Source organism: Anguilla rostrata, chromosome 8, assembly GCF_018555375.3.
Source record: "Anguilla rostrata isolate EN2019 chromosome 8, ASM1855537v3, whole genome shotgun sequence".
Classification (NCBI taxonomy): domain Eukaryota; kingdom Metazoa; phylum Chordata; class Actinopteri; order Anguilliformes; family Anguillidae; genus Anguilla; species Anguilla rostrata.
The window spans coordinates 862,432-887,431 of record NC_057940.1 but is presented as its reverse complement, the minus strand read 5'-3'; the positions used below and the strand labels follow the sequence as shown (position 1 = coordinate 887,431).

The 25,000-nt window shown below is 48.0% G+C and overlaps 1 protein-coding gene across 1 annotated transcript in view; it reads right to left on the bottom strand.

Annotated features, from left to right (window-relative positions):
• Positions 1–25,000, bottom strand: part of pde1cb (phosphodiesterase 1C, calmodulin-dependent b) — a 71,534-nt gene that overhangs the window by 36,244 nt on the left and 10,290 nt on the right. Inside the window, exon 2 of the mRNA XM_064345685.1 lies at positions 13,468–13,639. Coding sequence (XP_064201755.1) covers positions 13,468–13,639 — 172 coding nt within the window. The remainder of the gene's footprint in view (positions 1–13,467; positions 13,640–25,000) is intronic.

The following is a 25,000-nucleotide window of genomic DNA, read 5'->3' as shown; positions in this document are numbered from 1 at the left end:
AGCACATGAGGATTTTACTCACGGCTGAATTCTCACATCTTTCAGATATTTGCTTAATTATGTAGATCGTTTTATTCATCTGTTGATTTTCCATCTAATGAATATTACAAAGAATTCATAAAAAATGAAAACGATATTAGCATTTGACCAGTGGCCTAATTAGCATTTGTAAAATGAGGCATTTAATTATACTTCTGGTGCAAACCAGGAGTTCTGCGCTATTCTCAGTTATACTGGGTGTGCAGCCCTCACAGCACCAGAACAGACACAGAGCACAGCGCGCTCGCTGGGGGCTTTTCATTTCCGTTCGTCGAGGAAAGAAAATGAAGGGCTGCCGTCTGATTACAGAACACCGGAGTTCGCCTGCAAGCTGCATCTTAAACAAAACAAGACGGCAAACAGACTCACTCACACACTCTCACACACACACACACACACTGTACCGCACAGACTCACTCACACAGTCAGCGACCCCGCTCTGCACCTGAATACACTGCAATGCGCTGAAGTAAACCATCAAGATTAGAAAAGATGTCACAACACTTGAAAAATGCACAGGCAATTATAGAAATAGCTAGAAATGATGCAACAGATGTCAAATTTACTGACACTAAAATGCATTACATATAATAAACTATCCAATATATTTAATACATCCTAAATGGATTGCTGTATCTTCTGTTCTCTGAGATGGGGTTACCCCTCTCTCTCTCACCCCTCTCTCTCCGTCCCCCTCTCTCCATCCCTATCTCTCTCCCCCCCTCCCTCTCTCTCTCTCTCTTTCTCTCTCTCTCTCTCCGTCCCTCTCTCCGTCCCTCTCCCTCTCGCTCTTCTTTTGAGATGATGGGATGCCTCCTGGCAGTGGCTCAGTCTGAAAGCCCATTTTAATTATCTGATGCTGGTATGAGGATAAGGCCACTTTCATCTGCCCCGGGGGCCAATCCTGGCTCTCAGGCTGCAGACGGGGGCTTCAAACAGGGGCTGATGAGCAGGGAGATAGCCTGCTCCACCTGGCCCCCTGCCCCCCCCCCCCACCTCCTCAAAGCGTCTGTACAGGAGCGAGCAGCCCCCCCCCCTCAAAGCGTCTGCACAGGAGCGAGCAGGGTGATAGGCTGTCTCTGGGGGGGGCATTAGGTTGGGATTATAGACCCTGCCCCAGCCAGAAAGGGTAGCAGAATGTTTGTATCCAAATATAGGTTCTCAAGGCCAAAAATAATCCTTGTAACCATGGAGAAATTCCAAAATAAAACCAGGGACAGCCAGCTAAGAATGGGCCAGTTACCACCATGGCAGGACTGACCAGGGAGGCAATAGCACAGGACAAAAACAGACAAACAACAAGAGGAAAATTAACGAAAATTCTTTTTTTAAATTATTTTTATTTATAAAGTCCACAAGGGCGATGAGGGCATTGCCATGCCAGTTAATTCACCTTGAAGCTCTTCCCAGAGTGCAGTGCTGGATCGGCACTTAGCGACGGAATTCTCGTGCCGTTGCCGTGGCGCGTCGCTGTTCAAAACCTTCGCAACGTGAACAGACATGCTAATGTAGCGGTGAGATCACTGATTGTAAAATAAAGAAGTGGAAACAAACAAACAATGAAATGAGTGAAAGGAGGAGGGGGGGGGGCAGCCTTGGGAGAGAATTCGCTCTGAGCCCGTTTCCACAGGAGCAGCGCCCAGCTGGACCCTATGCTCCTGAAGGCTCTGCAGACAGAAACCAGAAGAGCCTGTCGCAGCCGCAGCGTTGGAGGGTCTAACGCACAGGCCCAGAATGGGGCAGCCTGTCCCAGGAAACAAGCAACACACAGGCTAACAACGCGTCCTCCATCTCCCAGTCTCTTTGAACTGCTTCCTTTGTGAGACAGTCGGCAAGATGAAGGCGCAGGCAAGATGTTCCCGAATGGAAAATGGGAAACAAGATCTTCCCTAATTCAGCCTGCTTTCAGAGCTGAATGAAGCTGTCGCTCAGTCAGAACCGAGAGGAGCTGCGGTCAGCGCAAAGTGTTTCCGCACGAGAGGACACGTTATCGTAAAAATAATCACGACTCAAAGAAGTTTCTACATAATTCTGTATACTCAGTATTACTTTGGGTGACTTTTTTAAATCTGGAAAGTGTGAATAAATTTTTTTAACCCAAGTGACCTGCCGATAGGACTCGAAACTCCCCCCAGTGTAGCAGCTGGATAAAACCAGTAATGCGGTTCATACACGGGCTAATATATATATATATATATATATATATATAAATATATATATCCAGTTTTAATGACATACGATATCCCGGAGAATGGGGGGGGAGGGGTTAAGCTGAAACACTACACACGCAAACCTCTCGTCAACACACAATGTTTATCTGACACATCCATCACTCCCTCCCCCACCCCTTCTCTCTCTGCTTCCCCTATCCTCCGTCATTCTCTCTCTCCATCATCTGATAACCCCCCCCCCCCCATCACCATCACCTTGATCCACACCGTCTGTGTGCGGTGAAGGTGACACTGCCAGTCCGTGACTAAATGGCCCATCTCCCACACCCCCCTGCCCGTCTCTCACACTCCACCCCCCTCCCCCCTCTGCACAAATTCCATTAACCCCAACAAAACAAAATAAAATTAAAGCCGCAAGCGGCGTTGGAAGGGGTCCAAGCATTGGCAGCATCGCGCCCCCTATGGAGTGATTTTAAAATGGCTGTGTCCTCATGGTCATACGCCTTCACCCAACATATGTACTGAATATTGTGATGATCGTATAAATAATAGATGACTTATGGCCAATTTTGTGCTAAGAGACGCTGGCTGATGACTTAGTTGCGTCGCCATGGATGTGTCCTGACAGCTTCCCGTCAAGGCCTTGACTATGTCGTAACATTTAGATGGCATGTCGTAACACTTAGATGGCCGAGCGTGTATGCACAGCTGCAGCGCTTCCCTGCCGCAACTAAAAAAAGCGCCACACTAGTGTTGTCACGAGACCAAAATTTTGACTTTGATACCGATACCAGGTTTAGTATCACGATACTCGATACTGATAAAATACTTGGTACCTAACGATACTGAAATTACCTTAATAGATCAGAAACCTAATGTCCACAAGGGTTGAACTCATTTTCTAATTCATGGTTTATTAACAACCTGGTTCATTAACAACCTGTAAGTTGAAGTCTCATCAACATATTAATATGCATAGGCCTATAGTGTTACAACACTGAACAATAGAAAAATATGTTAAATATATTTCAAAAATTTAACAGTTGTAAAGTAAATAATCTTTAAAACAGGTCTTTCACCTTTAAATAGATTTAAAAACAGCATATTTTAATAACAATATAGCATCTATCTATAATAAAATATTTCCAAATTGGAACACCTATTGCTACTGAAGTGAACTGAGTCAAAGCTTGCGCTGTATCAGGGAAGAGAATGCACAAGCGCAGGTCACCTCACTTGGCAACCTTAGTTGCTACTGCCATCTAGCGAAGATTCTGACAAACTACACTTTTCATCCTCTAAATCAGTAATGCAGGAGACATTTCCCTGGCTTTTACATTAGACGCAGAACTACCGATCGTCGGAAAATTCAAATACGAAACCGTTTTTTTTTTTTTTTTTTTTTTAAGTACCGAGAAAGTGCTGAAGTTTTGGTATACCGTGCAACACTACCTCACACATATTCCAATCCATTGCTCAGCTTAGCAGAGAATGCACATTTCAGAGCGCCGCAGAGACAGATAGAATAATAACACATGAATGCACATTTCAAATAATAAATACGACATTGAGAAAAAACGGAAGAAAGACTGAATATCAACTCGCGAATTGCGTGCTGCTCGCAAAGAAGCCTACCGTTTAATTTATTTATGTAGACATTGGCAGATGAGAAGAGTTTTAGTAACGCTGACCTATAAAACGCTATTCCAAAAGCAAAATCAGACATGTTATACATCGTTAGAAAGCTTATAATCTCACCTACTGAATAAATGAACTGTCAATCAAGCCAAATTGGACTAAGAAGAACGACAATGCCGTACGCAACAGGTGTGGTATTACGCACAGATATTTTTGAAAAAATCCGACATTTCACAAACGGATTATCCAAGACAATATATGGCCACTCATTCGCAAAAGGGACATCTCTACGCGGAAAACCAATGGTAAGATTGTATATTTATTCAATGTGTAGTCCCAGATATTGACTGTAGAATGACGTGGTAATTTTTTTTTTTTAAAACTTAGTCTCGCTTATTTCGTCATTCAGTTAGCAGCGTTTTTACTGCTGTATTGGCATATTTTAGGGCTAATGTCGGGTTTATCTTGTTGCTACGGAATATTGCATTACATGACATTACATTACAGGCATTTGGCAGACGCTCTTATCCAGAGCGACGTACAACAAAATGTATAACCATAACCAGGAATAAGTGTTCCGAAAACCCTAGAGAGAAATAGCGTTCCAAGTGCAGGAAACAACCGCATAGTTCAACTTGGACCCAGTAGGTTAAACTGATTAACGCTAACACAAACAAGAACAGCAACAACGCAGTCTATGAGAACATTCAAGCAATAGTTAAGACGAGTTAAGACTAAGTCACCTACGGAACAACTACCTAGTTACAACCCTAAGCTTACAGTCAATTTAGAGATTAAATTGAGAATTGATTAAATTCTCAGCACAATGACGGATTTAAAGACTAAACGAACTCACCCGATGTTGTCTTCAAATGGACCGTATTATTTATTTAGACATTGGCAGGCTACAGCGTAAAATGCGTCTTTTGTTTATATTCAATATTAGTAATTGCAGCGAGAAACTGCAGCTGTAGGTCGTTATGTTATGGTAGCAACGGAACGAAGCGGACTATATATGTATTAGGCTATCGTCATTGTTTCATAATACCAGCGTGTTTTCGCGCGTTTGCACAGAAACTCAGAACCTATCAATAAAATGGTTTAGCTGTTTCTCAGCATAATGACAGATTCAAAGACTAAACGAACTCACCCGGTACTGTCTTCCAATGCTTCCCGACGGTCAGACCGTCCCCTCACTGATAAACTAGACCCTATGGCAATAGTTAAGACGAGTTAAATCACCTACGAAACAACTACCTAGTTACAACCCTAAATTTACAGTCGATTTAGAGATTAAATTGAGGATACGATTTACAGCATAAATTGCGTCTTTTGTTTATATTCAATATTAGTAAATGCAGCGAGAAACTGCAGCTGTAGGTCATTATGTTATGATAGCAACGGAACGAAGCGGACAATATATGTATTAGGCTACCGTCATTGTTTCATTAGACCAGCGTGTTTTCGCGCGTTTTCACAGAAACTCACAACCAATAAATAAAATGGTTTAGCTGTTTCTCAGCATAATGACAGATTCAAAGACTAAACGAACTCACCCGATACTGTCTTCAAATGGATCCATGCCAAATAAAAGTAATTATTCATCCTCTCAGAAAGCTTTTACTAAGAAACTTTGGGTAGCCGATCTTAGCATGCACGCTAGGTGGCAGTGTCAGACCGTGCTTTCACTGATAAAACTAGCGTCGCCATGGTTGTCGCTTGCCGTAAAGAAGTTTACTCGATGTCGTAATCGTTTGGATTTGGAGCTCCAGCTTTTCCGCACCCCACCTAATGAAAAAGTCCAAATGGTGTGCAAACCATATGGCGGACATAGGTGCTCCCAATAGGAAAGTTGTAGAGCACATTCAGATGCATCAGTCGATGAAGTTTTGTGTTGATCTGACTTACGGTGTGGGAGTTATGACCTTTTAAACTATGATCCTTTGTTATAGCGCCACCATCTGGCCGACATAGGTGATTTTTAGTGCCTGGGTAGTGGGGTGCCATAGGAACCCACCTACCAAATTTGGTTGGTCAACAGCTTATGGTTGCTGAGCCTCAGACATTTTTGAGGAGAAAACTGCCACGCCCCAACTAAAAAGTCTAAATGGCGGGCAAACAATATGGCGGACATAGGTGGGGCCAATGGCAAAGTTGTAGAGCACGTTCAGATGCATAGGTCGATGAAGTTTTGTGTTCATCTAACTTATGGTGTGGGCGTTATGGGCTTTTACGCGTTACCCTTTGTTATAGCGCCACCATCTGGCTGACTTGCGTGCTTTTTAGTGCCTGAGTAGTGGGGGGCCATAGGAACCCACCTGCCAAATTTGGTTGCTCCAGGACTTATGGGTGCTGAGCCTCAGACACTTTTAGCGGAGAAAAATAATAATAATAATCCTAACAGATACAATAGGGTTCCACCAGCTTCGCTGCTTGGACCCCTAAATAGCAAAACACAGACTCAAAATGGACATCTCGTACCCTGCTGTTACCTGCACCGTACAGACCCCATGTGAGACTGCACACCACACAGCAAACATGTCCTCTATCCTGTCTTATGGAATCAAAAAAAGAACAATTGGACCGCTACAGTCTCAAATGCTACAAATGGTAGCAACACTTAGGGTCAGAAATGTCTCATTCGGCGAGATGTGACGTTTCGCCAGTTCTCTGGTCTCAGACTGCTAACCCAAGTTGGACCTTCTTGGTTCAGAAGCTCTTAGTAAATTGAAGGGTGGCCCTATAATAGGCTACTGCTGTCACACACCCCTGAACACCAGACCCAGAGCGACACACCGGGCTGTCCAATGGGCAGGGATGTCCCAGAGTGACACTTCAGTTCATCCAATGGGCAGGGACGTCCCAGAGTGACACTTCAGTTCATCCAATGGGCAGGGATGTTCAACTGTAGGCCTGGGGGTTAAATGCAACCGGCCATAGACAGTGTGGCTCAGTAAAGCTACTATTCAGACGCTTCAAAAACGACTTATATCCACTTCTGCATCGACACAGTGTCATCGTGCCTCCCACTACTAACCACAGTAAGTAAAGGTAAGCATGTATACTCTTACATGGCTTCTACCTGTGTTACACTCATATACAATACAGCGTCTCTGTTTTATAAACAGTGCTGTTCATGGAAGATGTTTGGCCTGCAAGTACTCAAAGACCCTGCCCAACAGGAAGAAGCTACAGAGTGCTGGTACAGGGGTAACAGTCAGCGGTCCACATTTTGGGACGGGAAGGAGGGACTGTGGGAGGAGACGGGACGGGGGTGGGGGGGGTTGGTGTTGAGGATTCACAGAAGCATTCCTGTCTGGAGTGAGGCCAGCTTGTATTTGCCACAGCTGCGATAAGCCTGTCTGCCCTTCTCCTCCCCTGCTGTGTTTCAACTGTCTGAGTGGCAGGCTCCAGTGGACCAGGAAATTACAAGGAATCACACACACACACACACACACACACACACTCACACTTGCACTCATGCAGGCACTCAGAACCACCAAACCTCCTGACCGCAGATGACAATGGCTCTGGGCTCTGTTCTGCTCAGCGTTAGGGACTGCAGTAATAACAGTAAGAATGAGCAAGACTCATGTCCTGTACAGAGTGCCCTTAGGACAGGACTATAGGTCTGTACAGAGCACCCTTAGGACAGGACCACAGGTCTGTACAGAGCGCCCTTAGGACAGGACCACAGGTCTGTACAGAGTGCCCTTAGGACAGGACCACAGGTCTGTACAGAGCGCCCTTAGGACAGGACCACAGGTCTGTACAGAGCGCCCTTAGGACAGGACCACAGGTCTGTACAGAGCGCCCTTAGGACAGGACCACAGGTCTGTACAGAGTGCCTGCAGGACAGGACCACAGGTCTGTACAGAGTGCCCTTAGGACAGGACCACAGGTCTGTACAGAGTGCCCTTAGGACAGGACCACAGGTCTGTACAGAGCGCCCTTAGGACAGGACCACAGGTCTGTACAGAGCGCCCTTTGGACAGGACCACAGGTCTGTACAGAGCGCCCTTTGGACAGGACCACAGGTCTGTACAGAGCGCCCTTAGGACAGGACCACAGGTCTGTACAGAGCGCCCTTAGGACAGGACCACAGGTCTGTACAGAGTGCCTGTAGGACAGGGCCACAGGTCTGTACAGACTGCCCTTAGGACAGGACCACAGGTCTGTACAGAGCGCCCTTAGGACAGGACCACAGGTCTGTACAGAGCGCCTATAGGACAGGACCACAGGTCTGTACAGAGTGCCCTTAGGACAGGACTATAGGTCTGTACAGAGCACCCTTAGGACAGGACCACAGGTCTGTACAGAGCGCCCTTAGGACAGGACCACAGGTCTGTACAGAGCGCCTATAGGACAGGACCACAGGTCTGTACAGAGTGCCCTTAGGACAGGACCACAGGTCTGTACAGAGCGCCCTTTGGACAGGACCACAGGTCTGTACAGAGCGCCCTTAGGACAGGACCACAGGTCTGTACAGAGCGCCCTTAGGACAGGACCACAGGTCTGTACAGAGCGCCCTTAGGACAGGACCACAGGTCTGTACAGAGTGCCCTTAGGACAGGACCACAGGTCTGTACAGAGTGCCTGTAGGACAGAACCACAGGTCTGTACAGAGTGCCCTTAGGACAGGACCACAGGTCTGTACAGAGCGCCCTTAGGACAGGACCACAGGTCTGTACAGAGTGCCTGCAGGACAGGACCACAGGTCTGTACAGAGCGCCCTTTGGACAGGACCACAGGTCTGTACAGAGCGCCCTTAGGACAGGACCACAGGTCTGTACAGAGCGCCCTTAGGACAGGACCACAGGTCTGTACAGAGTGCCCTTAGGACAGGACCACAGGTCTGTACAGAGTGCCCTTAGGACAGGACCACAGGTCTGTACAGAGTGCCTGTAGGACAGAACCACAGGTCTGTACAGAGTGCCCTTAGGACAGGACCACAGGTCTGTACAGAGCGCCCTTAGGACAGGACCACAGGTCTGTACAGAGTGCCTGCAGGACAGGACCACAGGTCTGTACAGAGTGCCCTTAGGACAGGACCACAGGTCTGTACATAGTGCCTGTAGGACAGAACCACAGGTCTGTACAGAGTGCCCTTAGGACAGGACCACAGGTCTGTACAGAGCGCCCTTAGGACAGGACCACAGGTCTGTACAGAGCGCCCTTAGGACAGGACCACAGGTCTGTACAGAGCGCCTATAGGACAGGACCACAGGTCTGTACAGAGTGCCCTTAGGACAGGACCACAGGTCTGTACAGAGCGCCCTTTGGACAGGACCACAGGTCTGTACAGAGCGCCCTTAGGACAGGACCACAGGTCTGTACAGAGCGCCCTTAGGACAGGACCACAGGTCTGTACAGAGCGCCCTTAGGACAGGACCACAGGTCTGTACAGAGTGCCCTTAGGACAGGACCACTGGTCTGTATAGAGTGCCCTTAGGACAGGACCACAGGTCTGTACAGAGCGCCCTTAGGACAGGACCACAGGTCTGTACAGAGTGCCTGTAGGACAGGGCCACAGGTCTGTACAGAGTGCCCTTAGGACAGGACCACAGGTCTGTACAGAGCGCCCTTAGGACAGGACCACAGGTCTGTACAGAGCGCCCTTAGGACAGGACCACAGGTCTGTACAGAGCGCCCTTAGGACAGGACCACAGGTCTGTACAGAGCGCCCTTAGGACAGGACCACAGGTCTGTACAGAGCACCCTTTGGACAGGGCCACAGGTCTGTACAGAGCGCCCTTAGGACAGGACCACAGGTCTGTACAGAGCGCCCTTAGGACAGGACCACAGGTCTGTACAGAGCGCCCTTAGGACAGGACCACAGGTCTGTACAGAGTGCCCTTAGGACAGGACCACAGGTCTGTACAGAGCACCCTTAGGACAGGGCCACAGGTCTGTACAGAGCACCCTTAGGACAGGGCCACAGGTCTGTACAGAGAGCCCTTAGGACAGGGCCACAGGTCTGTACAGACTGCCCTTAGGACAGGACCACAGGTCTGTACAGGAGCGGTGATCCCTGTTTCTTACAGGCGCACAGGAAGCTGCAGTCAGGAGCCATTAGCACGTCTCTAAAGCATGTAGAGATATGCATTGAAAGCACTGGGAGTCCTGAAATGTGTTTTTTGTTACGGGGTTAAACGTGGACTCGGTCAGCCGTGACGAGCCGGGCTCTAATCCCTCTCAGGAACGACACCTTTTTCATCCCCAAGGACAAAACGGCTTTCTTCACAGGCTACTGCCGGTGCAGCAGGCTTGTAGAACAGAAATCTGCTTTTCTTTCTCTTTTCTTTCTCTCCCGCAGAGATAAGAGGGCTGGGATCTCCTCGGCGACTTGCGCGAGTGCCGCCATCTTCCTGTGCCCCGACTCAGCGAGGATTTAAAATCTCCCGTAAAACACGCGTGCAAGATTAGACGTTGTTCACAGGCCCGCTCCTATGAGAGGCTGCACAGTGAAATATTCAGTGCTAAACCATCTCTCACAGACTCTGCCTGAAATGTAAATGTGTATGTCCACTGACCATTTCACTGAGTGGACAGAGGAATAGATGGAAATGAAAGTGAACTCTCATTTACATTTCAGGTCTTCAGAGCAACCTGCACAGCTTTTCCAGGCCCTAAGGGCCAAGAACATTGAGCATCTCATACTGGGGGGCTGGCTGACCCGCTGAGTCACTGACTCACTGAGTCGCTGACCCACTGAGTCACTGACCCGCTGAGTCGCGGAGTCACTGAGTCGCTGATTCAATGACTCGCTGAGTCGCTGACCCACTGAGTCACTGAGTCACTGACTCCTCACTGTTCAGGGTTGTTAGTCAGCACTGTCAGGGGTAGATTAGTCTTTCTGATTTAACAGAATTTCAGAGTTAAGTACTTCTATGGGATGTCGCAGCACTAACAAGAGTTTTGTGTTCTAAAGTTACTGTAATGGATACATTCCCTCCTTGGTATTCAGTTATGAGCCAGCATGCATAGTGTATCAGCCTGTTATTATGCATTAATTAGAAGAACTAAGATCAAAACATGGCTTTGGTTCAGTTTGTTCGGATGTCTCTGGCAGGCCGGCATTGTATTGATCCCCTATTAGCATTTATAACACGGTGGCTGAGTGAAGCTACTCCCTCCCCCAGGCCTGCGACTCCTCTCATGACTGTTTGTTTTTTAATAATAAGCACATTATAAAGGAGAGAGCACATCTTATCAGGCCCCTGGAGGATGACCCTGTTCACAGTGTGCTACAGGAGACCTTATCAAACACAAACATGACTTTCCCAAACATCAAAGCACACACACAGATTCAATCTCTCTTGGGGACCTGCGCGTGTGCGCGCATTTGTGTTTATGTGTGTGTGTCTGAGTGGCAGGCTCCAGTGCACCAGTAAATTACAAGGAATCACACACACACATACATACACACGCACACACAAACACACACGCACACATACAAACACACACATTCTCACACAGAAACACACACACGCACACACACCCCTAACATCACTTGCTGTCATCCAGATTGCAGCAGAAGTAGGGCATGTTTTTACATTTATAATCCACAATCTATAATCCATAGTGTACATGTAAGCTCTGTTTTGGCAACACAAGTGCCTGTATATGAGACAGAGAGATTGGGGGGGGGGGGGGTGAGGCTGTCTCCTGTACTGAAGGAGCATTATAAACCAGTCACTGGGGTATGTATAAAAGACAAGCAGAGAGACTGAAAATCCAGGGGATTCTCCTGAAGTTAGGATTATCTGAGATAGGAAACATTCTCCTACATTAGGATTATCTGAGGTGTGTAACATTCTCCTAACGTGAGGATTATCTGAGGTAGGTAAGATTTTTCTAATTTGAATGTGGCATTAAAGCAACATCCCAAAACTAAACAAAAATAATTTCATAAAGGTGAATTTAATTTATTTCTTTAAACCATCTCTGCCATATTCCAGTGAGGCCAAAGCACTGGAATTATTATTATTATTATTATTATTATTATTATTATTATATTATTATTATATACTGCATTACTTTACAGCAGTGTCAAGAAACTCTACCTCCACCACTACCAAATGATAGCTCTTATGTTTTAATAATAATTTACATTATTACTACTATTCTTTCCGGATTGTTGCTGTTTGGGCTGATATTAAAAACTGGCAATAAAGATTATTTGAAACTTGCAATGAAGATCATTGAGAAATAAGCCCATTAAACCAGTGTTGTCTCTGGATAAAAAGTGGTGCATCCGGTTCTCACATTACGAGTCACTTCCTGATACAAACACAGCGATGTTCATCCACTGAGGGGTAGATCTGAGCAGAGGGGGTGATTCTGTTTATTCCAGAATCACTCTGCCAGGGTAATGATCATACGGGGCAGTAGTCCGGGGGGGGGGGGATTATCCTGCCATGGACAGATTAAAAGATAGAAGTGGGAAAAATGAAACTCTCTTCCTGCACGGTCTGCTTTTTCCAGGCTGTCACTGCACGGAAATAATCCCACATTTCTGGTGATGTAACATCTTATCAACGAGGGAAAATCTGCTTACATACACTGCTCCCTCTCTCCGTCTCTGGTCACACACACACACACACACACACACACACATACTCAAATACAAATACACACACAGATACTCAAATATAAATATACACACACAGACATAAATACACACACACACTCAAACAAATACACAAACACACACGCACACACACAGAGGGAGATACTGATAAACACACTGTAAGATAGGCGCATGCACATCCTCTGAAAGTAAACTGCCACTCCGGAGATAAGAGGACCTCAGGAGGAGTATGTTAATAGCCTCTCTGTCTGTCCAATCACTGCTCGGCACAATCAGACAGATAGCCAATCAGGGGACGCTGCCTCAGCAGCCATGCAGCACACACAGCTTCAGCGGTTTAGGTCTGACATACGGACAGACAGAGAGACAGACAGACGAACAGACAGACAGACGGACGGGCAGGCGGGCGGGCGGGCGGGCAGAGAGACAGACAGACAGACGGACGGACGGACGGGCGGGCGGGCGGGCGGGCAGAGAGACAGACAGACAGATGGACGGACGGACGGACGGGTGGACAGAGAGACAGACGGGTGGACAGAGAGACAGACAGACGGACAGAGAGACAGACAGACAGACAGACGGACGGACGGGTGGACAGAGAGACAGACGGGTGGACAGAGAGACAGACAGACAGACGGACGGACGGACGGACGGGTGGACAGAGAGACAGACAGATGGACAGAGAGACAGACTGACGGACAGACAGAGAGACAGACAGACGGGAGGACAGAGAGACAGACGGGAGGACAGACAGACAGACAGGAGGACAGAGAGACAGACAGACGGGAGGACAGAGAGACAGACAGACGGACGGACGGCAGGCGGGCAGGCGGGCGGCGGGCGGGCAGGCGGGCGGGCAGGCGGGCGGGCGGGCGGGCGGGCGGGCGGGCGGGCGGGCAGGCGGGCGGGCGGGCGGGCGGGCGGGCGGGCGGGCGGGCGGGCAGGCAGACAGACAGGCGGACGGACGGGCAGGCAGGCGGGCGGGCGGGCAGGCGGGCGGGCGGGCGGGCGGGCGGGCGGCCAAACCTGATGGCGGCTTTCATGGGTGCCTCGGGCCCGTCCGCGGAGGGCGGCTCCTCCGCCAGCACCTCCTCCGGGGTCCGCGGGTCCTCGGGAATCTCGGGCTTCTCCTTCTGCCGGTCCCGCCCCCCAGTGCCGGCCGTGAGGGCGTTCCACACGGCATTCGGGGATTTGGAGCCTGGAGCAAAGAGCAGATACTCTATTCACTGCACAGATATTCACCCCTGCAGTCGTTAATCATCAAAGATACTCTAATTACTGCACAGATATTCATCCCAGCAGCCCTTAATCATCACAGATACTCTATTCACTGCACAGATATTCACCCCTGCAGCCCTTAATCATTAAAGATACTCTATTCACTGCACAGATATTCACCCATGCAGCCCTTAATCATCACAGATACTCTATTCACTGCAGATATTCACCCCTGCAGTCCTTAATCATCACAGATACTCTATTCACTGCACAGATATTCACCCCTGTAGTCCTTAATCGTTACAGATACTCTATTAACTGTGCAGATATTGATCTCTGTCTCTGTATTAACCTCACTGGATGAAGTTATAACTCTTATCAGCAGACCTGTAAAATTAATTATTTGAAAGTACTTGAACCTTTTAGGCACAATTAAGACACCAGAAAACTTCCTGTAGATTTACTGACTGTCTTTATCATCAATATTTGGAGCCAGTTACTTGTCAAAGCATTTCAGGTATTTGAAAATGAAGGTTTAGTTCAGGATAAGGGGCAATTAAACTGACCCTGGATCACATTTTGGACACAAAAAGTAGTGATTTGGCCATGAAATCTTTGAGTGTCTGTCTATGTGGGTCAGAAGAAATGAATGAACTGAATGTTGCTGCCCTCTAGTGGTCATACAGAATTAATGCAGCAAACGGTCCAGAGCAGAGTTCTTGAACCCTGGGCCTGGAGCGCCACAAGCTCGTTTTTCTCACTTTGTTTGATTGAGGCTGAACCAGAGCGCATTTTTTGCTTTCACATTCTTTTCCCCCCAATCATCTCCAGTTCAGTTTCACGCAAATATGCCTGTTTGTGTCTTACTTCTTCTCGGTTGGGTCCCCAGTCTCACTTCCTGACATTAGAGCCCTTCATTAGCAGCCTACCTGAGGCCAGCAGGTACGCTCTCTAGCACGGGGTTTTCAGCTTCCAGGTGTATCAGCTGAAGCAAATTTAGAGGCAAAACCCCACAGCTGGCCCGGCCCAACAAGTGACATACAGTAAGAGTCTGCTGAAGGCCCTATGACCCCCAGGGGGAGTCTTAATTATTCCAAAGTATGTGTATTTAGGGGATGAGTGGTTTTTTTTTGGGGGGGGGGGTGCTGGCAGACATACTGGGGCTGGGAAAAAAACCTTCCAGATGAAATGAATGTGAGAGAGAGAGAACAGGAAAAGCAGGTGTTCCAGCCCAATGCACAGGAGAGCTTTTCTGTGTGAGGAAACAGTGAACAAGATGAGGTGGTGACTGGCTCAGCCACTCTCCAATGGGAAAAGAGGAGTGTGTGTGTGTGTGTGTGTGTGTGTATGTACATGTGTGTGTGTGTGTCTGGGTGTGCGTGTGTGCGTGTATACATGTGTGTGTGTGTGTCTGGGTGTGCCTGTGTGTGTACGTGTGCGTATGTGTGTCTGGGTGTGCGTGTGTGTGTGTACGTGCATGTGTGTGTGTGTGTATGTGTGTGTGTGTGTACGTGTGTGTGTGTGTGTGTCTGTGTGTGTATGTGTGTGTGTGTATGTGTGTCTGGGTGTGCCTGTGTGTATGTGTGTCTGGGTGTGCGTGTGTACGTGCATGTGTGTGTGTGTGTACGTGTGTGTGTCTGTGTGTGTATGTGTGTGTGGGTGTGTGTGTGTGTGTGTGCACACGTGTATATGCTTCTTCTGGGTTGTTTTTCTATTAAGCCCACATTGAAGCATCATTACAGCAGTCTGTTTGCGAAAGGCACTACAGAAGATTAAGCTTGAAGATCGAATGTCATTCACCGCAGACCGACAGACATGGGAGGAGGAAAAGCAATCAGCAGAGTGTCAGAAGCAGTGCGTTCAGAGACAGCACAGTAATTACGCACCGCGGGTCTCCCAGCTGCCGCTCAACACCGCTGCGTTCAGCTCGCGTTCTGTCGGGGTTTGGCGCTTCATTATCAGAAATGCCCGTGTTTTCACACCCGACGCCCCGCATCCCAGTTCCAATGCGGAGACTCCAATCTCGCCGCAGCATGGCGATCTGCGCTCTCTATTTTCGTCCGTGCGTTTTATTTAACTTCGTGTATTCCGTCAGTCGGAACGCATCGGAGAAACCAGACTTCTTCTCAGGCTGAAGTATTCCCGGACTCACCCGCTGCCCAACTCTGCTCCTTCATTCAACTGAATCATTCTTACTCACACATACATCAAAGACTTACTAACTCCTTATTTCACTCATTACACTGACTAACTGAGCTTACCATCTAACTCACTGACTCACTCAGTAACCCACCCAGAGTAAAACTGCATTCCAATTCTCATCTCTCTTTCAGGGTAAAAATTTTCCCACGCTTTAAACTTGCTTTCAGAATAAAACCCCACTCCTCTCTCTGAGTGGAAAAACTCCTTTCTACCACCAAATCTGGGCTCTTTCCTTCTTTCACCAGTCAGTTTTTTATTGCTTTATGTGAATACAGAAAGCAAATATTTCCATTTAAGACATTTGAGCATCCTGTATTCATTTATCGAATGAATACGAACTTGAAAAGAAGATAAGGTTTGCACACTTGGAAAACTTTTGTGAAAACTGGTGCTAGGAGAAAAGAAAAAAAGCATCAATAATGCACACTCTTTAACTGAGTTTCTGCAGGAGCACAAATCGTTTTATTTACTGTAACTAATGAACATGAGACATTCGCAATAACGTTACAGGTAACACTAAGCTTAAATACACGCATGAAAATTCATTTATTTTTATATTATTATTAGCAGTAGTATTAGGGATCATGGTCTCTCTTTATGACTCTCTCACTATCTCTCTCTGCCCTCTCTCTTGCTATTCCACTCTTTCTCTTCGTCTCCTCCTCCTCTCTCTCTCTCTCTCTGTTTAAAGACTGCTTCACTCATTCCCTCTCTCTTGCTAGCTCTCTCTCTCTTTCTCAGTTTAAATGAACTGTTTCACTCCCATCCCCTCTCTCTCCACTCCCATTGGCTGCTCCTCTAATTGGGAGTATGAGTGCTCAGTGGAGAGTCCACAGCTCCCCAGCAGATGCCCCTGTAACAGGTGCACAGGATCTGCAGACGCCCGGCATCCCAGAATCTCACAGACAGCTTCCTGTCCTGGTTGCCATGGGGACCGCAAGGACTCCCCAGACATGGGGAGAGACAGCAGATGAAGCTGTTCTGCTCTTTAAACGGCTTCTCCAACCCCGTGACCAGCATACACACCTCCACTCACTGTGTCTGTGTCGGTGTGTGTGTGTATGCATGTATACTTGTGTGTGTGTGTGTGTGTGTGTGTGTGCGCGTGCGTGTGTGTTTCTTATGGTCCAATTTCATTCCTTGCTGGTCATTTTTAAGGGAAACGAGTGCAGCATTATGCTACTGCAGTCATCATATTTTTAAATACAACCCCAGGGGGGTCACCCATACCCCCTTTGGGGTACCCATTGGAGAGGCCCACATTACAGGCAATGATGTCATATGACAATGTGGGTCAAATCTACTGATACCAAAAAGAGAGGCGTTCCCCTTCCAAACCAATTATTTGGGCCTAATGTTCCAGCTGCACATGGCTTTGGTTCAGTCCTACAGTACATTACACCCAAGATACAGCAGCCAGTAGCTGTAGCTCATGAGCTTATCAAAAGACGACAGATCAAATAAACGATCAGGACTAATAATTAAGAGCTGAATTTGGGCCGAAATCCCAGGACTGATCATCCTTAGTTTGCAAACATGTTCTGCACACACCTGGACTCAGAAGACTCAGTAAGACGCCTGTGCAGTTGGGCTGAAACGAGTCGTTAAAGGTGATTCGTTGGAGGTGATTCATTGGAGGTGATTCGTTAGAGGTGATTCGTTGGGGGTGATTTGTTAGAGGTGATTCGTTGGGGTGATTTGTTAGAGGTGATTCATTCGAGCGAGTCTTTGAGTATTGCACACTTTCATTAGACAGCAGCCTTTCACCAGAGAGTTAGAGCAGTGAGACATTACACTGGAGGGCTGCATTATGTACATAAATCCATTTAAAATAAGTTTCCCTCTAGTTAAGTCAGTACACTCAATTTAAATGTAGGCCACAATTATCACGTACCACTGAACAAAGCAATCATGCTTGCTACAGCGTTAAACACACCTAGGAGCTACACAGACACAGAGCCTGCACAGAGCCCCCCACTCCGCCCAGAGCAGCAATCTCACTAATATTAATCACCCCTGCTGGAGGGTCAGGTGAGCATTACCCAACTCCCCACACCTGCTGCTACTTCACTCAAACACACTCACTCCCCACACCTACTGCTTCCTCACTCAAACTACACACTCACTCCCCACACCTGCTGCTACCTCACTCAAACACACTCACTCCCCACACCTGCTGCTACCTCACTCAAACTACACACTCACTCCCCACACCTGCTGCTACCGCACTCAAACACACTCACTCCCCACACCTGCTGCTGCCTCACTCAAACTACACACTCACTCCCCCCACCTGCTGCTTCCTCACTCAAACACACTCACTCCCCACACCTGCTGCTACTTCACTCAAACACACTCACTCCCCACACCTGCTGCTACCTCACTCAAACACACTCACTCCCCACACCTGCTGCTACCTCACTCAAACTACACACTCACTCCCCACACCTGCTGCTACCTCACTCAAACAACACACTCACTCCCCACACCTGCTGCTACCTCACTCAAACACACTCACTCCCCACACCTGCTGCTACCTCACTCAAACACACTCACTCCCCACACCTGCTGCTACCTCACTCAAACACACTCACTCCCCACACCTGCTGCTACCTCACTCAAACACACTCACTCCCCACACCTGCTGCTACCTCACTCAAACAACACACTCACTCCCCACACCTGCTGCTACCGCACTCAAACACACTCACTCCCCACACCTGCTGCTACCGCACTCAAACATACACACTCACTCCCACACCTGCTGCTACCCTCACAACACACTCACTCCCCACACCTGCTGCTACCTCACTCAAACAACACACTCACTCCCCCCACCTGCTGCTACCTCACTCAAACACACACTCACTCCCCCACCTGCTGCTACCCACTCAAACACACTCACTCTACACCTGCTGCTACCTCACTCAAACACACTCACTCCCCCACCTGCTGCTTCCGCACTCAAACACACTCACTCCCTTCCCACACACCTCCCTGCTACCTCACTCAAACACACTCACTCCCCCACCTGCTGCTACCTCACTCAAACACACTCACTCACACCTGCTGCTCCTCACTCAAACACACTCATCACTCCCACCTGCTGCTACCTCACTCAAACACACTCACTCTCACACCTGCTGCTACTCACTCAAACACACTCACTCCCCACACCTGCTGCTACCTCACTCAAACAACACACTCACTCCCCACACCTGCTGCTACCGCACTCAAACAACACACTCACTCCCCCCACCTGCTGCTACCTCACTCAAACAACACACTCACTCCCCACACCTGCTGCTACCTCACTCAAACACACTCACTCCCCACACCTGCTGCTACCTCACTCAAACAACACTCACTCCCCACACCTGCTGCTACCGTCACTCAAACACACACTCACTCCCCACACCTGCTGCTACCTCACTCAAACAACACACTCACTCCCCACACCTGCTGCTACCTCACTCAAACAACACACTCACTCCCCCCACCTGCTGCTACCTCACTCAAACACACTCACTCTACACCTGCTGCTACCTCACTCAAACAACACACTCACTCCCCACACCTGCTGCTACCTCACTCAAACACACTCACTCCCCACACCTGCTGCTACCTCACTCAAACACACTCACTCTCCACACCTGCTGCTACCTCACTCAAACACACTCACTCCCCACACCTGCTGCTACTCACTCAACACTCACCACACCTGCGACCTACTAAATCACCCACACCTGCTGCTACCTCACTCAACACACACTCACTCCCCACACCTGCTGCTACCTCACTCAAACACCACTCACTCCCCACACCTGCTGCTACCTCACTCAACAACACACTCACTCCCCACACCTGCTGCTACCTCACTCAAAACACACTCACTCCCCACACCTGCTGCTACCTCACTCAAAACACACTCACTCCCCCACACCTGCTGCTACCTCACTCAAACACACTCACTCCCCACACCTGCTGCTACCTCACTCAAACACACTCACTCCCCACACCTGCTGCTACCTCACTCAAACAACACACTCACTCCCCACACCTGCTGCTACCTCACTCAAACTACACACTCACTCCCCACACCTGCTGCTACCTCACTCAAACACACTCACTCCCCACACCTGCTGCTACCTCACTCAAACTACACACTCACTCCCCACACCTGCTGCTTCCTCACTCAAACACACTCACTCCCCACACCTGCTGCTACCTCACTCAAACACACTCACTCCCCACACCTGCTGCTACCTCACTCAAACACACATCACTCCCCACACCCGCTGCTACCTCACTCAAGCACACTCACTCCCCACACCTGCTGCTACCTCACTCAAACACACTCACTCTACACCTGCTGCTACCTCACTCAAACACACACTCACACCTGCTGCACTCCTCAACACACCCTGCTGCTACCTCACTCAAACACACTCACTCTCCCGCTACTACCTACTGCACACCTCACTCCAACACCTACTCACTACACATCACCCCCACCTGCTGCTACCTCACTCAACAACCACTCACTCCCCACACCTGCTGCTACCTCACTCAAACACACTCACTCTCCACACCTGCTGCTACCTCACTCAAACACACTCACTCCCCACACCTGCTGCTACCTCACTCAAGCACACTCACTCTCCACACCTGCTGCTACCTCACTCAAGCACACTCACTCTATCCTTACACACTCACTCTCCTCTCCTCACAATCACTCTCCTCTCTTTACATGCTCACTCTCCACTGCTACCTCACTCCTCAAACAACACACTCACTCTCCTGTCCTTACACACTCACTCCCCTCCTTACCCATTCTCTCTCTCTCTTACCGATGGTGATGCTGAATCCATCAAAGCTGAAAGTAGCGCTTCTTCCTTTCTTAAATTTCTGCTTCTTGGATTTGCTGCCTGTCTCCATTTTTTCTTGTATTTTTTTTCCTTTGCATGCTTTTGTGGTGTGTCTTTGTTGGGAGGTGGGGAAGGGGGCGGAGCAGGAGAAGGGGGCGGAGCAGGAGAAGTTTCCGAGTGAAATGGTAGGTGTGATGAGCTGCAGTCTCAGACCGCGTGTCCACCACACACCCCTCCCGCCCCCCTGGTGCACACCCACCTTTCCCATCTCACAGCCTCTGGGGGGGGCTCCTGCCAGTCTCTGCTTCCAACCCCCCCCCCCCCCCCCCCCCGCCCTTCCCCCACCCCCCACCCCCCACCCCCCTGTAACCCAACCCAGAACCACCAGAACCCTCAAAACTGACACAACCGAAAGAACAGAATGAACAGAGATCCTGGTCTGCAGCTGCACACTACTAAAGCAACATGTCTGCCACAACCTGTAAGACCTGCCTCTCTCCGTCTCTCTCTCTCTCCCACACACACTCTGTTACGTGTCACTCATACGCAGGCTCCACTGAGAGTACAGGTGTGAGTGAGAATCAGAGAGGAGAGGGGGATGTGGAGGAGGTGAAGAGAAGTGGATCAAAAGAGGGAGAGAATTAAAGTGTGTGTGTGTGTGTGTGTCTGTGTGCGTGTGTGTGTGCGCGTGCACAATAAAAATAAAAATCTTATATAATACTCTGTAGTCCAACCACATAAAATGTGAAAAAGAGTAAAAAAGTAAAAAAGCAAAATACACAAGTGAAGTGATACCAGAGTAAGACACAAATAGTACAGTAATAGAGTAATAAAGGGAAAATGAAGAGTAATAAATGACAACAGAGTTAAAATGTTAACAGCCAAACAGTCAAAAGCTATTTTTCTGAGAGAAGGGGGGAAGAAGGGGGGGTGCGTGAGCGGGAGAGAGGGAGAAGGAGCAGGTGAGAGAGAGAGACAGAGACAGAGAGAGAAAGAGGGGGATGGGCAGGGAGAGGTGTTGAGAGAGAGACAGAGAGAGACAGAGAGAGAGAGAGAGAGAGAGACGACAGCCCAGCTGTTTTGTACTCTGAGCCAGCAGATGCAGGATCAGAGAGGCGGGGCTGTAGTACTGAGCCCCAATCAGCAGCCAGACACAGGATCAGAGAGGTGGGGCTCTAGTACTGAGCCCCAATCAGCAGCCAGACACAGGATCAGAGAGGCAGGGCTCTAGTACTGATCCCCCAATCAGCAGCCAGACACAGGATCAGAGAGGCGGGGCTCTAGTACTGAGCCCCAATCAGCAGCCAGACACAGGATCTTAGAGGCGGGGCTCTAGTACGGAGCCCCAATCAGCAGCCAGACACAGGATCAGAGAGGCGGGGCTCTAGTACTGAGCGGAGTGTAGCACAGTGGGTAAGGAACTAGACTTGTAACCGAAAGGTCGCAGGTTCGATTCCCGGGTAAGGACACTGCCGTTGTACCCTTGAGCAAGGTACTTAACCTGCATTGCTTCAGCATATATCCAGCTGTATAAATGGATACAATGTAAAAATGCTTTGTAAAAAGTTGTGTAAGTCGCTCTGGATAAGAGCGTCTGCTAAATGCCTGTAATGTAATGTAATGTAGTACTGAGCCTCAATCAGCAGCCAGACACAGGATCAGAGAGGCGGGGCTCTAGTACTGAGCCCCAATCAGCAGCCAGACACAGGATCAGAGAGGCGGGGCTTCAGTACTGAGCCCCAATCAGCAGCCAGACACAGGATCAGAGGCGGGGCTCCAGTACTGAGCCCCAATCAGCAGCCAGACACAGGATCAGAGAGGCGGGGCTCCAGTACTGAGCCCCAATCAGCAGACACCAGCGTTTACCCTACAGTGCTTGCGTGCCAGCACATCAGCATGCAGGCGGAAACACAAAAAATGTAAAAATTGGGACGGCAGGTATGCCATTCCGCCAAGTTACGCCTTGGCGGGGCGGCATGCCCCATACCTATACAGCCCAGAGAGGCGCTTTTCAGGGTTCCCTTCAAAAATAACCACAATGACCACAGACTCTCAGCCCTTAAAAACATTCCTTTCTGTACCTTCTGACCTCATGTCCTTGACAGAATCCACAAACAATTCACACATCCACACAATAAAGCCCCAAACTTCAGATGGTAAGATGAAAAGATACAGGGCCAATTTACTCGAAAGAATTTAGGAAATATTTGGTAACACTGCTTTGGAAAACAGCTTGTTTAATTTGCATGAGCTAAGACAGCCAATTTTGTTTCTTATTACTTGGCCTACTTTTGATCAATACTTTCAATGGCAGGCCTACATTTTGCAAGCTTGAATTGATGACTTTTAGACAGTGCTTTGTATGTGTAACTTGGAATTTTCTTGCAATGAAAACAAGTTTTTCTTCAGACCTGCATGTACATCGGTCGGGGTTATAAATCCTGTGGCATCGCAGTTTTATCGTCAGCTTAACAGTGCAGCACACAGAAGAGTTTCATTTCCCCTGATAAAAAGGACCATTCTTCAGCCAGGACATAGAATGAATTAGTGAAATCAGCTGGCTGAGTACACAGGTGAAAGAAACACACGGCAGGACATTCTGACCCCTGGACTTCCCACCTCTGAACATTTTGCAGAAGAATTTTCTAATGGATTAAAATCTAGACTCAGCTATTCCTGATTGGGGATACAGTGAATTTCTCAGAACATTTAAAAATGAAGTCATTTTATCCATCATTATCAAGTGTGTGAATGGAGTTTTGTTAAAAGTGAAGTGTGCACATTACCCCAGGGGTAGGTGGGTGGGGCTTGGGAGTGGAAAGAAGCTGCAGTTTTGCCAGAATGGTATTTGAGCTCAGAAACATTTGCCAGCGAACCTAAAGAATACTCACATTCATTCTCCTTGTACATACTATTTAATATTTCTTTGTTTTTCTACTGGTCATCACTGTATATATTTAGTATTTTTGTGAGGGATTTTTCAGTTATATTGCGGTGGTGCCACCGTCTGATCGATCGTGCGCGTGCCTCCCCAACAGATCAACACTCTTTCCGTCAGACACTTAGAGACATAAATTAAGGTTAATGCATTAATTAAGATAACAAGGATTAGATGATTTGCAAACAAACATAAAAACAGGCTCATTAATGTCTCTTCCTGCTTGTGTAGCTATGGATCATCCTCTATAGAACAGCGTGTTCCTCCATGCTGTTACCATAGCGACAGTGGGATGTAATTAAGACTCCAAAGCAGCCAGGGGTTTTAGATATTCCCTGTCTTAGTACTCATTAGAGGAACATTAAAGGTAATGTGTGCGCATGTTTGCAATGTGAGACATGATGTGACAAGATTAGAAGAAAAAAAAAAATCCATTTGTTTTGTTTATTAATTAGTAATGATCTTTTGGACAAAAAAATGGTATTCCAACAACATCTCCACAAAACTGAAAAATAATAGCAGCTATGAGCACACAGAGACATAGATCACAACAGTACAGTGGTGCTGGTGTTTTACAACACTGGTTTTCAGCAGGACCCTGTATTTGGGTGGAGTGAACTTTGCCCTGGAAGCACATTATCAGAGAAAGCTCAACTGTTCACGCAGACCAGTGAGAATTTGATAAGATTCGTTTAGAAGTACTTTGGGTAAAATTACACAACACCACGCACAACACATTATAATAGAATACGCATGTAGTTTCAAAAGGTTACAGATATTTACAAAATATTGCATACGTGATGAATATTCAATTTCAGTGTGTTTATTTAAAATTCTGTTTTCACAGTTGCTACACTATTCATTAAGAGGAAGCTCCAAGCCCCTAAGAAACTCAAAAGATGTTCCTCACCCTGAAGGCAAGTGTTAAGACACTTTACAGACACATCAGGGGACGAAATCACAAGCAAAACCAAGGGAATGCGTGATGCTGTGTTTTTACTGACATATTTCTCATGGCAATATGATTTCTTACCCACAGACAGCTCTCAGTACCACAGGACCTGTATCCACACAGAAACCCACTCAAGCACCTAACTATAAAACACACAGAAACCCACTCGAGCGCCTGACTATAAAACACACAGAAACCCACTCTAGCGCTATAAAACACACAGAAACCCACTCCAGCGCTATAAAACACACAGAAACCCACTCCAGCGCTATAAAACACACAGAAACCCACTCCAGCGCTATAAAACACACAGAAACCCACTCCAGCGCTATAAAACACACAGAAACCCACTCCAGCGCTATAAAACACACAGAAACCCAC